The sequence below is a fragment of the Lytechinus pictus genome, chromosome 9 (genome assembly GCF_037042905.1).
Source record: "Lytechinus pictus isolate F3 Inbred chromosome 9, Lp3.0, whole genome shotgun sequence".
In the NCBI taxonomy this organism is placed as follows: Eukaryota; Metazoa; Echinodermata; class Echinoidea; order Temnopleuroida; family Toxopneustidae; genus Lytechinus; species Lytechinus pictus.
The window spans coordinates 21,398,240-21,413,137 of NC_087253.1; the positions used below are offsets into that span (position 1 = coordinate 21,398,240).

Below are 14,898 nucleotides of genomic sequence, written 5' to 3' on the forward strand. Positions count from 1 at the left end.
CATTATCTCACATGTTATTTTGTACTCCTGAATGTAATATAAATATTTTTATTTTATTATTTGACTTTACTGTGTAGAATAAAGAGGTCCTAACAGCATTATTAGAGGTCATAGCACATCCCGAGATATACGACAACTACAGACTAGAAGAATCAAGGTCGATCCTACCACGTTCCTTCATCAAACTCCTAAGGAATAAGGTGGCCAGGTTCCTCTATCCGGAGGAGATGTTCCCTCCTGGTCACAAGGATCTAGTAACTTCCGGTACATGGGATTAACATTCTGTCCTGCCATGTCATTGCGAAGCTAGGATGATCTAGAACGAACTGTGTCCCCTGTGCTTGTGTTCTACCGCTTTGCTTTGTCAAATATTGACTGTCTTCCCTATCGACCAGTCCAGGGCTGCCAAGTCTGCCTGTCAGGCAGGGATTGTCAAGGAGGCTCCCTGAAAATCGACGGATTTTCGAGTGAAAACTGCATATTGTCAACGTCTCCCTGATTAATACATTGATCGCTTTCATTGGTTTGTGTGTATTTAAGAAAGTTCCCCTCCTATTTCAGTAATTTTTTCCTGAAAGCGGGGTAAAAAAGTTGGCAGTTCTGCCAGTCTATAGTCTTTGGGCCAACCTTTAAGGTCATTCTTCTAACTGCTACTTGAAGATGACACCTGCTTGTTACAAGCGTCATCTAGTTTCTAGTGGCATTTTGACCTATTATAAAAAAGTTATAACTTCATATTTTACCCAGGGTAGCCATTTCAGCTCTTATGGACTGTTCTCCCAATTGGTTCTGCATAACATACCCTTCTCCGTTCCAAAATACGTAGCGCCTTGATAGAAGAGAGTCTCATTTTCAAGTCTTTGTTATGACTCAGTATGACTCAGAACTTGCGACCTTCCGTTCGTCAGGCGGGCGTTGTTATAAAATTGGATCAACATGCCCAACTAACTTTGAATTGATCCCTCCCTGGAAGCAAGGTTTATAGCGGTTTTAACTCTCGACTTGTAAACAAAGGTTTTCCCCCCACCTCAGCAGTTTTGTTACTATTTTATTTGGCAAGGAAAAGTTCTTAGATTCTAGAAAACAGAATTCCCCAGTCTTTTCAAAATGCTAAGTTATCTCGTTTCCCCAACATTACCACTTGTCGTTCGATAACCTGAAGACTTTGTTTTACCCAACATGTATTTTTGTGATTCATTTTGTATAAATCATGTTCAATGAGTATGACGCTTTCGTCACTAAATTTTTACTTTTCCGTATGCACCATGATCGGTTATTTAATTAATTTCATCAATTTAAATTCTAGCGAAATTGTTAGTTGAAAAGAAAGTGTATTTTTGTTTAATTTTGGAGGGATATATTATTATAATGAAAAAGGAGAAAGAGGAAGAACCTTTTTTAACCCATATTGTATCAATCATTGAGAATGTTTCTTGTTGATGGCTCTTTTTAATTTGTTTATGTGCCAATGACAGTTATACAGTACCACCAAATATTTAAGTACTTAACGAATACGTACTTCTAGTATTATTCCTTCTTGTCTAGGCGTGGCATTAAAGAGAGGAAATTTGTATTTTAAAGAGAAAAGATATTTAATTATTCTGTACATTTTCATTGTAAATTTCTTTATTTTTCATGTTTCCATGGTGGTTTAGTGTTGTTCACCTGCGCTGAGCCTAAGGCCTGTACTGTAAATGTATACTATGTCGAGCTATATTTAAACTCATTTACGGTGATGTGCATAGAGCATTTATATAGTATATTGCCACATGGGCCCCCGTCTTACAAAGAGTTACGATTGATCCAATCAATCATAACTCTATGGAAATCCATCAGTGTCATAATTTTTTCTACAGGAAATTTGCAAAATGTCCTTTGTAAACAAAGGAGAACACATCATATTGTCAAGAAATCAATGAATTTATGCATATACATTCATATCTAGAAGCAATTTTGAACAAACATGCATTTTCAAATGTTGACTCTGTTGGCTTTCCATAGTTGATTGTGCGATTGATCGAATCAATCGCAACTCTTTGTAAGATGGGCCCCTGGTCTACATCCACTTCGGCGGCTACTTTTCATTTGGTCTCATCCGGCATGGTCTAATGCTAGTTCGTCTAGAACCATAACGTCTACTTAGTATTTGCTCTAATTTGACAATTTACCATGTAATTGTTATCTAATTTATATTGTGGTTAAACCCAGTTAAGTAATATCTATTTGGCTTAGTGTCGAATTTCCAGGCTATACCAATGTCATCTAATAGACCACTTTTAGATGAACTGTTTATGAATCAAAGTTTCATGTGACAAAGAAGAAAAAGAATAATTAGACAAAGTGGAAATTAGACTAACTCGACATTAGACTAAATGAGAATTAGAATACCTGAGTATTAGACCAAGTCTAGCGTAGACTGAACGGCTATAAGACCAAATTAATAGTGGAACAAATGGGTTTATCCCAGGTGGTATTGACATACCTGAAAAGTAGACCAACGGCCTGTAGACCACATGAATATCATCTATTTGCACTGGTAGACTCGTAAGTATCGAAGCACATGAGTCGGGGATAATAGTTAACTTTAGTCTATGACATAGATATGGACTATTACAAGTCTAACGCGCTTTGTCAGTTACATGTAGGCCTACATTTAGAAAGTTGTGTGAACATGGCTGAAGTAATCTTGACAGTGACATTTTAACATTTTTTTACATTAGATTATGTATTGCGACTACATGTAGATGTAACATTTTAGGCAGCTAGTCTAAATAAATCTTAGTCTTGTGACTCAACGTTTTTGCCTTTTTAAATCTCTAAAACGCTAGACATCACTCATTATTTATTACTTAAGATCGAAGAACAAAAATCACTCCCAAACTGAATTGATAAAAAAAGCAATTTTATTAAAAAATTCAATAAAATATAATTTATCAATCAGTATTTAGTGCAAAAATATGTATTCATAAAATTTGTATCTGTTAAAATTGTCGAAATAGTTGTCATAGTTACACAAATAAACGTTTTAAGAGTTCTAAAATAACTCATTTTGTGAAGAATAGCATTAACCATCAGTATAATTGGCAGAGTGTATTCAATATTGATCATTAGCATCAAAATGGCCTTTATTTAATGATATTTCATGTATTGTACTAACCGGTCCCGCCTGTATGAGTCAGCTCATGATGTATAACATGTGTATTGCCAACGGGCAAACCAGGACCTTGTTTCACATCGAGTTTTGATTGTTCCAATCAGTCTAAACTATGGAAAGCCATTAATGTCATAATTCGTCATACTAAAAATGAATGCGTAATCTCGTAGGAAATAATGAAGAGCACACTGATTTCTCAAGACGATACATTCATGACAAAACAGCATATTTAGAAAACACCTTTTTGTCAAATGGGTAAGCATTCTAGATGTTGGCGTCGCAGGCTTTCCATAGATGAGATCGATCAGATAATCATAACTCTTTCATAAGACGGGGACCAGTAATTTAAGAATAGATTTTATACCGAGTGATATATAATAATCATAATAGATATCTTGATGATGACGTAGTATTCCAGCTTGTGCTAAATATGTTTCATCAGTCTCTTGCGTCCAAAGTATGTAGACATTTAAATATTGTTCTGCACGACTATATATCCGTATAATTATGCTTCGCTATGCAATCAAACATATCACACCTTTCCACAATACAAACAGCATTTTTCGTGTACTGTAGCATGATAATTTCGTCTAGACTGAAGTCTTGATGTTAAACTATTTCATGAGAGGAAAAGTAGCTTGAAATTGTATAATTACAGTTTATTGAACTATACTAAAAAAAATTGAAGTGCTCATTCAGCACTTAATGTCCTGTATAGTGACTGCACTTTGAGTGCTGATTTTCTAGTTCAAATTTGAATGACTAAATCAGCACTCAAAGTGCAGTCACCATACAAGGACATGAAGTGCTAAATTAGCACTTTATTTTTAGAGTGTAAGTTTTTCGTGGAACACATTCTATATGTTTGAAAAATATTTCAATTTCATGTGACACTTGTAGTTGAGCATTAAAACTGACACCATTTGGTGGCCCTTCTAGAGAACCACACCCTGATGTGTTAAAGTTACGAGAGATTGAACACCAGATTCTGCAAAAACGCCGGTGTTAATGTAACACCAGCCTGGTATCTATATCGATCCACACCAGAGAAGTGTTGAAACAACACCGGTTTGGCATTAGGCTACCATCAATTTGGCATTTAAGCAACACCAATCAATGTTAAACCAATATCGTTTTATTCTTAACCGGGCTTGTTTCAACACCTCTCTGGTGTGGACCGATATAGATACTGAGCTGGTGTTATATCAACATCGGTGATTTTGCAGTGTAAGAGTGTAAAAGTAACGACCAACGGCGTTGCAATAACATCCATAGATGTTGAACACCAAACACCAGAGTAAAGTGGCTTGTTTTGTGTTGTATGTAGGGGTGTACCTTCACACCACAGTTTTCTCTTGTGAAGTTATGTAATAATGTGATAACGATTATTGTCCTTGCGACATTAGCTTGGAAAGCCAATCTAAAGGCTATCACACACCTTACGATTGGTCTGCGACCCAATTTTGGAATAAAGCGTAGTAGAAATTGATACTATTATTGAGACATGGTATATGTTACTGTGTAATGTTCTAAATCATCATACGAATACCTATGTTCAATCTGTGACTATACTGTCATCCTTATCTAGTCGTATTGACGTCATAGCAATCGTACGATTGGCTACGATTTGAAACTAATTTGGCCTTTACTCCAAAATAAAACCTTACAATCATCATCAAATGTTACATTACAATTCTTTAAGTTAATTTTAACCTCAAATAAAAAGATACTTTTCATTCACTTTTTTTGAAAATGAGCAAATTGCGATTTGGTCTGAAATCGGATCGTAGACCAGGCGTAAGATGTGTGACGGCCTTAAAGTTTATGGATTTCACAGCTCTTTTCAATCGTTATAACATTATTTAATGATTCCTATCGACTTTTGTTAATTATATTGATTTCTTAATTTCGTTATGTTTACGTTCTGTTTTGCTAAGTGACATTTATTCGATTTATTATTTTCTTAATTCTGATCTTTTTTCAAATTTGAATATCTGTTTAATATATTCTGCATTTTATTTACCTCCCTTCTCCTTTTTATAAAGAATACCATTTTATTATCATTATTAAAATTTATTAAAAATATCATATATAATTATCATGTATTACAATAAGTATTATTATTAAATCTAACAATCATCATCTTCATATCTGTTAATGTACATCGAGGATGAATATTATGAATGTTAGAAAAGGGGTTATGCTTAACATCTTAGGTCTTACAAATATTTGAATGTGAAAAATTAATCATTAAAAAAAAAATCTCAAACAAGGTGTTGATGATATTGTATTGCAAGATCTAAGTATTGTGATAAAATCTTACCATAATAAATTCAAGATTATTTTGTTTGTTTGCCATATGAATGTAAATAATTGTTGATGCGCTAACGTAATCTACGACAAATAAACAAGGGCCAAAGAATGAACTATAAACAGATTTCCTTCTCTGTGGTTTTTCGCATTTATTATAACTTACATAAAGTGTACTTGATGCTAAGATCGAGATGTGGGGCTGCAAACCTCTAGTGTTAATTTGTACACCAGACCTGTATCTGGTTTTGATGACCACACTTAATATCTAGAGTGTTAACACCGATTTAGTTTGGGTTAGCACCAACTAGGTGCTAAACAACACGAGCCATATTTAACGCAACATCTTGATTAATAACTAGTGTTGGTTTAACATTTCTACTGTTCTCTAACGTGTTCATACGTAGATCTCCAGTTGGTGTGAAATTAACAACGATGCTTTTGCAGTGACACCGGTTTGGCGTTAGGCTAACACCAATTTGGCATTTAAGCAACACCAATTAGTGTTTAACCAATCTCGGTTCGATTCTTAACTGGTGTTGTTTCAACACCTCTCTGGTGTTAAATCAACACCGGTACCCTTTAAATAAGAAAAAGAATAATCATTAGTGAAATGTCACCATATTACTTCGTTGATAACGTGTCAGTCCCTGGCAAATTTTATTTGCACCCGTTTATATTGTATCATGAAGCGATTGTGATAGATGATAAACAAGATAACAACGTATGTTCGGTACAACGGTGACCTTTTAAAGGAAGTGATCTTCATTAAATGAAATGCATTCATCCGTGGATTTAAAATAATGATAACAAAAGTACATCCCAAAGAAGGACCTTTATTGCTCCTCCCATCACAAAAGACAAGATATATGCCTTACAAGCGTGTCCCAATATCGCTCTTTACGCAAGCCAGGATTCTTGCAATTCATGTTAGAGATCCCGATTATGTTGATATTCCTTTTTGGAATAAAAATATTAATGTTTTATTATACAGCAGGATATAATGAAAAGAGATGTACCACAAGAGCTTAAAATCATGAAGGGGCTTCACCAAATTTTCTTTGACAATAGACAAAAGGTGAGCGCAAAGTTGTTTCTACATAAATGATATGATTAGAAAAAAAAACATTTTCCCTCGCGGTGGTATTGACAGCGGCCAAAAATAGAAAGGGGGAGGGGTCATGCACCTCAAAACTTCCCAAACAAACCAACACCTTTATGGTTGAACCTTAAGGTTAAACCATTTGAATTTGATCCAGTAACGTTTTGACGAAGATGCCATTCCCCGCACTGTACGTAGATATATGCTTCAACGATACAGTGATGAAATATAATTGAATATAAGCACTTTAGCCGGTAGAACTCTGGAAATATCCAAGGAGCATTAGGTTATGTATTAAATAAATTTTATTGAATAAGTATCAAGGGGTTGCTATCTCGTGAACCGTATCCATCCCATTGTTCTCTGCAATGTCTTCAATTTTGTCTGCGACTGTTTTCTTAGATTTCTTGTTCACAGACCACTTTAGCTTCCTGAGTTCATTTGGATTCGTGAACTTCTGAGTCCATGACGTTTTTCGCGGTGTCTTCTCCCCTTCCTGTGACTCGTCGGAACCATTCCGTTCTATGACGTCACTTTCAAGTTTCTTCCTCAGTTTTTCCTGCGCGGTCAGTTGTTCTTCAGGACGTACTTCCGGGAGGCACATGATGGCGCGCGCCACTTCAACATTCCCGGATGCGCACGCGGCGGTGAGTGGTGTCTGCCCTGCCTGGTTGACCGACATCTGAGCGCCCGACGCCACAAGCGTGTCTATGATCTGCGGAAGCGGACCGTTCTTCAAGACGTACATCCTCTGCTTCAAGGCCAGCCGATGCAGAGCGGTGTTCCCATCCATGTCTTCCAGCCTCGGATCAGCATGGGAGTTCAACAGCAGCCGCACAATGTACAACGAAAAGCGCTCACAGCCGACCATCAAAGGTGTGACGCCCTCTTTGTTTAACCTAGCGTTAATGTCCGCACCATGTTTCGCCAAGAACCGTATTGATGTGACGTCACCGCGGTAACACGCCACTGACAGCGGAGAGCATCGGTTGATATCGGCCCCTCGTTCTAGGAGGCAGTTGGCCATGTCAAGGTTCTGTTGTCGGATTGCGGCGCATAGAGCGGTTATCTCAACTTTCTTTCCTTCTACGTTGATAAACCCCGCCTGATTAACATCGACCTGAAAATAAGAAACCAAAAGAATAGAAGCAGGATAAAAAATGGGTTGGTATTAAATAATAATCGTTTCTTAAGAATTCTTATTTTATGCGGAAACTTTAAAGTGCCATCGACTTGATGAGATGGCGAGATATACGTTATATTGCCAAGTTGGCTTATAAAAAAGTTTTATGTCTACTTGGCGAGATAGACCGTGATCTCGAAAAGTCACCCCCCCCCCAAAAAAAAAGCGTTGTTTGACGACTGACGAGTCGTATCATTATTTTGGAATAGCTCTTCGGTCTGTATTCGGACTGTGTTTAATTTGCTTTTTCCTACCATAGCAATAAAATCATCTTGGCCAAAAAAGAGTAACACTAAGAAATCACACATAATGGCCAAGAGATGGAAGTCTTTATCCTTATAAGCACGGAATATTGTTAGTGTCATTTTCTTCTCAAAATTATTAATAATTTAATTCGTAATCTGGAAATCCAGAAAACACTGTTTAGGATTTTTGATACTATCAATACTTTTAGATCGTCACATACGAATTAATTTGTTTTACAAAGGCAGTGGACAAACATGAAGGAAAATAATAATGATTATGATAAAATACACTGTAATGATAATAATAACTTAGTGTTATATACCTTGTATTCTTCGAGTAATTCATCGATAACATGAATATGGCCGTGCCAGGCACCAGCTATAAATGGAGTAAAGCGGACCTGAGGAGAGTAAGATAGAATTAAAGGTAAGTGTTAAGTTATTACAGCGCATTGAAATATTGATAATAATAATAATAATACCAACATGCTTATATAGCGCATATCACTGTCAAATGCGTCCCGATGCGCTTAATTGGATATTATTACCCTGGCTTTAGCCTCGCAGCCTTTTACAGCGCGTTGGCATTTCAAGGAATGAATTCCTGCCAGGTACCCATTTACCTCACCTGTGTCGAGTGCAGCACAAAATATTGAAATATTGATGGTAGAAATGGTAGTGGGAGTTTTATAGTCCCAGTGATTATAATCTAGTAGCACAAGTAGTAAGAGTAGCAGAAGTAGCAGCAGAAACAGCAGCAGCATAGTAATAGTAGAAGTAGTAGTAGTAGTAGTAGTAGTAGAAGTAGAAGCAGTGCAGTAGTAGTAGTAGTAATAGTAGTAGCAGCAGCAGTAGAAGAAGAAGAAGACGATGAAGAAGAAGTAGAAGTAGTAGTAGTAGTAGTAGTAGTAGTGGTGGTGGTAGTAGTAGTAGTAGTATAGTAGTAGTAGTAGTCGTAGTAGTCGTAGTAGTAGTAGTAGTAGTAGTAGTAGTAGTAGTAGTAGTAGAAAGGGTAGAAGTAGTAGCAGAAGTAGTAGCACCAGTATAAGAAGTAGTCGTCGTCGTAGTAGTAGTATTAGTAGTAGAAGAAGTAGTAGCAGTAGTAGAAGTAGTAGAAGTGGTGATAGTAGTCGTCGTCGTCGTCGTAGTAGTAGTAGTACTAGTAGTAGTATTATTAGGAGAAGAAGTAGTAGCAGTAGTAGAAGTAGTAGTAGTAGAAGTAGTGGGAGTAGTGATAGTAGTAGTCGTAGTTAGTAGTAGTAGTAGCAGCTGTAGTAGTAGATGTAGTAGTAGTAGAAGAAGAAGAAGTAGTAGTAGTAGTTGTAGTAGTAGAAGTGTAAAGTATAGACCTTTCCATAATGATCAGAATATTTGGTAATAGGCAACACTCTCACTCCCCCCCCCCTTCACTCCCCTCTACATTATCCTTGAATGTGTTTATGTTTAGCTCTAACAGGTTTATGGGTAGGGTGGTCGACCCGAGGCCAACAGACGGTCACTGGGCAGTGTTCCCATTTGGGTCAGCATAGTTTGTAATGAAATAGGATTAGTTTAGTCTCGGTATAAGCTCATGGTCAGAAAGTCTATGGAATGTCAGTGTAGGATAGTGTAGATCTGTTTAGACTGAGATATTTTGTTGTGTATAGTTTATTAACTTAGTCTTGTATGGCAGTAGAATTAGGGGAAACACAAGATGGTCAGTATTTTAGTACAAAAAGAGAACAGGACTTATGACGTGGCATGGAGAGCTGCTACATGAATGGAACAGTGGAGATACATTTTTTTGCTTTGAAAAGGATTGGACAGAGTTGGATTGGATGTGAAGAGAAAGAGGACACAGTTTAGCAGTCGTGGAATATTTAATATTGTGGTGAATCGTATATTGAGCATTTTGGGCAATTTATTCATTTTTATCCTGGAATTTGCCTTAGAAGAAGACATAGAGTTATACAGAACTTATTTGCACCTCTGTATCCAAACGTTGGTGTTGGAGTTAGAACATCATTGGTAGACGCTATCCAGCTTGTGAGTATTTTTTTAAAGTCAATTATTGGAATCAAAATCATTTGGAAATTGGAATCAATTAAGACGCTATCCTGATTTATGTTCTTTGATCGTGAACATTCGTTTTGGTCGACACTGGATAAGAGACGCTATCCGGAGTATCTTCATTAGTTTTGGATCCCTTGTTGAAATATTATCCTGATCGATTGAGACATTTATTTAGGAGAGATTCTACACTTCTTTCGCTACCGTTATCTCCATATCAGACAAAAAGACACACAAACTGCTTCCTTTTATTTTGTTTGGTTCTCCTTGTGGATACTGACCGATCTATTTTTATTTAATGTTATTTAATACATTATTTGAGTTTGCTTTCTGATTCTGTCCAAGTTGTGATATTACATTTTTGTTGCCTTTATAGCCTTGTATCTTTATAGCCTTGAATATATATATCTCCAGTCATTCTATAAAGCCTGTTTGACTATGTTTTTGTTTGGCTCCTTGACTACAGAAAAGTATATTAGTTTGAACCTTACATAATTTGGTGTCAGGAGTGGGATTCTAGTCAAGGAATATAATATTTAAGGCTACCCAGTAGTGTTTTTATTGTTATTCTTGATTTAAAACATTATATTACCTATTATCATTTCCTCCTCCTCCATTTCGTAGACAATTTCTAGACTGTAGGATGGCCACAGAAGGTAATAACGGGGGTGCCCCCATCTCTTCCTCGAACCAAGGCACATCTCAAATAGTGCCGCTCCCTTACTTTCCATTATATGTAACAGTACCAATTTTCAGTGGGGACAACCTTGAAGCCACTCAGGGGATAGAGGGGTGGATTGCAAGAGTGGAGGCAGCCTACAAAGCATGGAATATCCCCGAGGACCAGAAATCACAGGTCATCATCCATCACTTCGCAGGAGAGGCCCGCAGGGAGGTGATGGTTTTAGATGGTGCGTCACGGGCAGACCCTTCTAAAATATTTGAAGCTCTTCGAGATATCTACGGAGAGAAAGAGACATTGGCATCCTTACACAATAAACTCCATGGACGACATCAAAGGCCCGATGAGACAACAAGACAGTTTGCCTTGGCTCTCCAAGAGCTCACAGGGAAGATTGAGAGTAAGTCGAAAATACCCAACGTGGATGAGGTGTTGTGCGGATGCTTCCTTGAAGGGATGCGCCAGGGTCCCGTGAAGATCGCTGTCAGCCGATTCGCTCGTCGGAAGGGGGCTATCTCGTTTAGGATGCTCAAGGAGGAGGCAAGGAGGATAGAAGCGGAGGAAGATATGTCAGGCCGCAGTGAATTTGGTCAGGCGGAGGCATCCGTTTTCAAAACAGATGGGGTCAGCAGCTCGGCAAGTAGTGATGTTCCCTTCACCCTTTCTCAATTGACTGAGGAGCTGAAGACCCTTCGGATTACTGTGACCGAGCTGAGTCAGCAGGTGGCCAAGAGAGGCAGAGGACCTGGGAATCAGCAGGGAGGAAAGACCAGGAACCCAGGCTGGGATGACCAAGGCCGCCCAAGGTGTTTTAACTGCAACGAGTGGGGACACATGGCCCGAAACTGTACGCGACGTACAACAGAGTCGTCAGTTACAAGCTCACGACAACCATCTGGCCAGGATTTAAACTAATTGGGACCGTCGCCATGAGCCAAGCGACGGGATCCGCCCCTAACAGGGCTCACAACGTGAAATACCAAAACCTTGTAGGTGGACAATTCTTTACGACAGTCAAGGTAGAGGGCTTCACGACAGAGTGTTTAATAGATACTGGATCTCAAGTAACATTAATTTCTAAGGACTTTGTGTATTCTTGCCTGGGAACACCCCTTGATGGATCACTGCCTTGGCTTAGTCTCAAGGGGATTAATAGACAAAAGCTCCCCTACCTTGGTGTGCTGAATTTGACATTCACAATTTGTGGTAGGGAATTTCAAAATATTGGCGTAATTGTGGTCAGTGATATCAGCACCAGTAAGGCCCAATGCCTTATTGGAACAAACCTCATCACTAGGTGTAGAAGTCTTCTCGACGTACCCCCAGAGAGAATTGAATACCCAATGTCTCCAGGCTTAGTTGCAGCAATAAAGATGGTGGATACTCAAGAAGCAGTTGTTCATGCAAAATGGGTTCGGACAGTTGGAAAAGGAGAGGTGGTGGTACCAGCGGAGACTGAAGTAGTGCTGAAGGGCAGATGTTTAACGAACCTACACCTTACAAATGGTATGACCGCCATCCTTGAACCAGTAGACCCAAAGGACCTTCCTGGGGGTCTTATGGTAGCTCGGACTGTATTAACTGTGAAAAGGGGCTACCTACCTGTAAGAGTAGTAAACTATAGTAAACAGCCAGTTAGATTGACCAGAAATGTCAGACTGGGAAGCCTTGAATCATTGGACAAAACTCAAGTCAAAATCCTGCCCAGGGATACTCCACTACTTGAGCAGGGAACGAAAGATGACATGATTGAAGTCTCTTCTCAGCCCCTCAAAAGGAAGGAAGAGGAATGCAAAGAAGGTGGATATGAAGCCATGATACACCATATCGAGGGAGTGGATAACACAGACACAGACCCACGTAGAGTGCCCAATGAGAATACTATCCCAGGCGTGGATATTCAGCAGAATCTTGAGCCGGAAGAGCTCGAAGCGGTACACAAGCTGTTGACAAGACATCGGGAGGTGTTTTCGGCTAGAGAAGGGGATTATGGCCGAACTGACACCATAACACATACAATCCCCACTGGTGACACCCAGCCTTTCAAAGAGAGATTTCGACGAATCCCACCACAGCTGTCTGCAGAAGTGAAACAGCACATCAGCCAACTACTGGAGAAAGATGTCATCCAAGAAAGCCACAGTCCTTGGGCATCTCCAATGGTCCTTGTTAGGAAAAAGGCTGGCACTATACGTCTCTGTGTAGATTACCGGAAACTCAATGCACACACCAGAAAGGATGCTTTTCCATTGCCCCGTATTGAGGAGTCCCTAGATGCGTTGGGTGGGGCAAAGTATTTCTCCACTCTGGACCTCGCCAGTGGCTACTGGCAAGTGGAGGTTTGCCCCGAGGATATACCAAAGACAGCATTCACCACACCAATGGGTCTTTACGAGTTCAACAGGATGCCTTTTGGACTCAGCAATGCTCCAGCCACTTTTCAGCGACTGATGGAGCGTTGCTTAGGTGACCAGAACTACCAGTCCCTCCTCATCTACCTGGATGACATTATCATCTTCTCTAAGGACTTCAAAACCCATCTGGAAAGGTTGGACCTTGTGTTTACACGATTGACGAACCATGGACTGAAACTCAAACCATCAAAGTGCAAGATACTCAAATCCGAAGTGCAGTATCTTGGGCATGTCATATCGGCAGAGGGAATAGCAACGGATCCAACTAAGTGCTCTACTCTGGAGAACTGGAAGGTTCCCACTACAAGGAAGGAAGTTAGACAGTTCCTTGGGTTTGTTGGTTATTACAGGAGGTTTGTGAAGGACTTCTCCAAGATTGCAAAACCTCTATTCAGCCTAACAGGACAACTAAAGAAAAAGCGCAATCACCAAACGAACCATGGAAACCCCTTCTTGTGGACAGATGAGTGTCAAACAGCCTTCGACACACTACGCAAGTGCCTCATGTCACCGCCAATCTTAGCATTCCCAGACTTCCAGAGACCCTTCAAATTGTACACGGATGCAAGCAACTCAGGGCTTGGTGCTGTCCTAGCCCAAGAGATAGATGGGTCAGAGAAGGTAATCGCTTATGCTAGCCGTGGACTGAGAAAGTCTGAGAGGAATGATGCTAACTATAGTGCCTTCAAACTGGAACTTCTTGCTTTGAAATGGGCAGTGACTGAAAAATACAAGGACTACCTGACTGGCTCCAGAGTTGATATATTCACGGACCACAACCCCCTGGTATATCTGGACACTGCTGACCTTGGTGCTGTGGGACAAAGATGGATGGCAAAATTATCTAACTTCAACTTCAGGATACATTACCGGCCTGGGAAACTCAATGCCAACGCAGATGTGCTGTCACGTTTGGCACAGCCTCTAGACTCAGACTCAGAACAAGGTGATGAGGTTGAAGTTTTCCAATTAGAGACTCAGCCAAGCTTAGAAGGGAGTCAGATTCTTCCAGGTATATCTGCCGAGGATATTGCACAGCAGCAGAAGCAGGACCCAGTGATTTCAGTAGTGCTGGAACACTACCTGACACAGAGAAGGCCAACCTTACCACAGCGGAAAGGGTACAGCAAGGAGGTGCAAAAACTCCTGAACCAGTGGGAGCGGCTGTCGTTAGAGTATGGAGTTCTTCATCGTCGTCGCTTCGATAAGAAAGTAGGAAGGGAAACTCTACAGACCATACTGCCTTCGTCGCTTCAAAATATGACTCTCAACGCTCTCCACAATGAAATGGGACATTTCAGTGTTGCCAAAACCACTTCTTTGGTAGAAGAGCGGTTCTACTGGCCGTTCATGAGAGACTCCATCACACGGTGGTGCTCTCAGTGTAAGGAGTGTTCCTTACGAAGACCGCAGCGTGGAATTAAGGCGCCCCTTGTGCCATTCAGTGTGTCAGCACCTCTCGAACTTGTGGCTGTGGATTATCTCTCCCTAGAACGCTCTGCTGACGGGTACGAAAATGTGCTGGTGATTACAGACCATTTCACGAAGTTCTGTGTTGCAGTCCCAACCCGCAACCAAACGGCAATCACTACTGCCCGTGCTCTCTGGAAGCATTTCATTCTCCCCTATGGATTCCCAAGCAGGGTACACTCAGACCAGGGTGCTAATTTGAGTCAAGGCTCATTCAAGAGCTTTGCAACCTCTACGGTGCCAGGAAGACTCGAACCACCCCGTATCACCCAGCTGGCAATGGGCAGGT

The 14,898-nt window shown here is 39.9% G+C and overlaps 2 protein-coding genes across 2 annotated transcripts in view; one reads left to right on the forward strand and one right to left on the reverse strand.

The window, feature by feature from the left end:
• LOC129268596 (signal peptide, CUB and EGF-like domain-containing protein 1) overlaps positions 1 to 5,587 on the forward strand; it is a gene marked incomplete at its 5' end in the record, with an annotated part of 29,443 nt that extends 23,856 nt beyond the window's left edge. The window contains one exon of the mRNA XM_054906134.2: positions 78 to 5,587. Within this exon, the coding sequence (XP_054762109.2) occupies positions 78 to 278 (201 nt within the window). The remainder of the gene's footprint in view (positions 1 to 77) is intronic.
• Positions 1,586 to 9,935, reverse strand: LOC129268130 (putative ankyrin repeat protein RBE_0220). Its single transcript, XM_064104399.1, has 3 exons — positions 9,921 to 9,935; positions 8,318 to 8,395; positions 1,586 to 7,686 (listed from the first exon to the last, which is right to left on the reverse strand). Exons 1-3 carry the CDS (start codon positions 9,933 to 9,935, stop codon positions 6,886 to 6,888), a joined length of 894 nt encoding a protein of 297 aa, XP_063960469.1. The 3' UTR covers positions 1,586 to 6,885.
• Positions 9,936 to 14,898: the final 4,963 nt, after the last annotated feature.

Coding starts and splice junctions, on each gene's coding strand:
- LOC129268130 (XM_064104399.1), bottom strand. Junction 7,687..8,317: donor AATTACTCGAAGAATACAAG/GTATATAACACT, acceptor TCTTATTTTCAG/GTCGATGTTAATCAGGCGGG.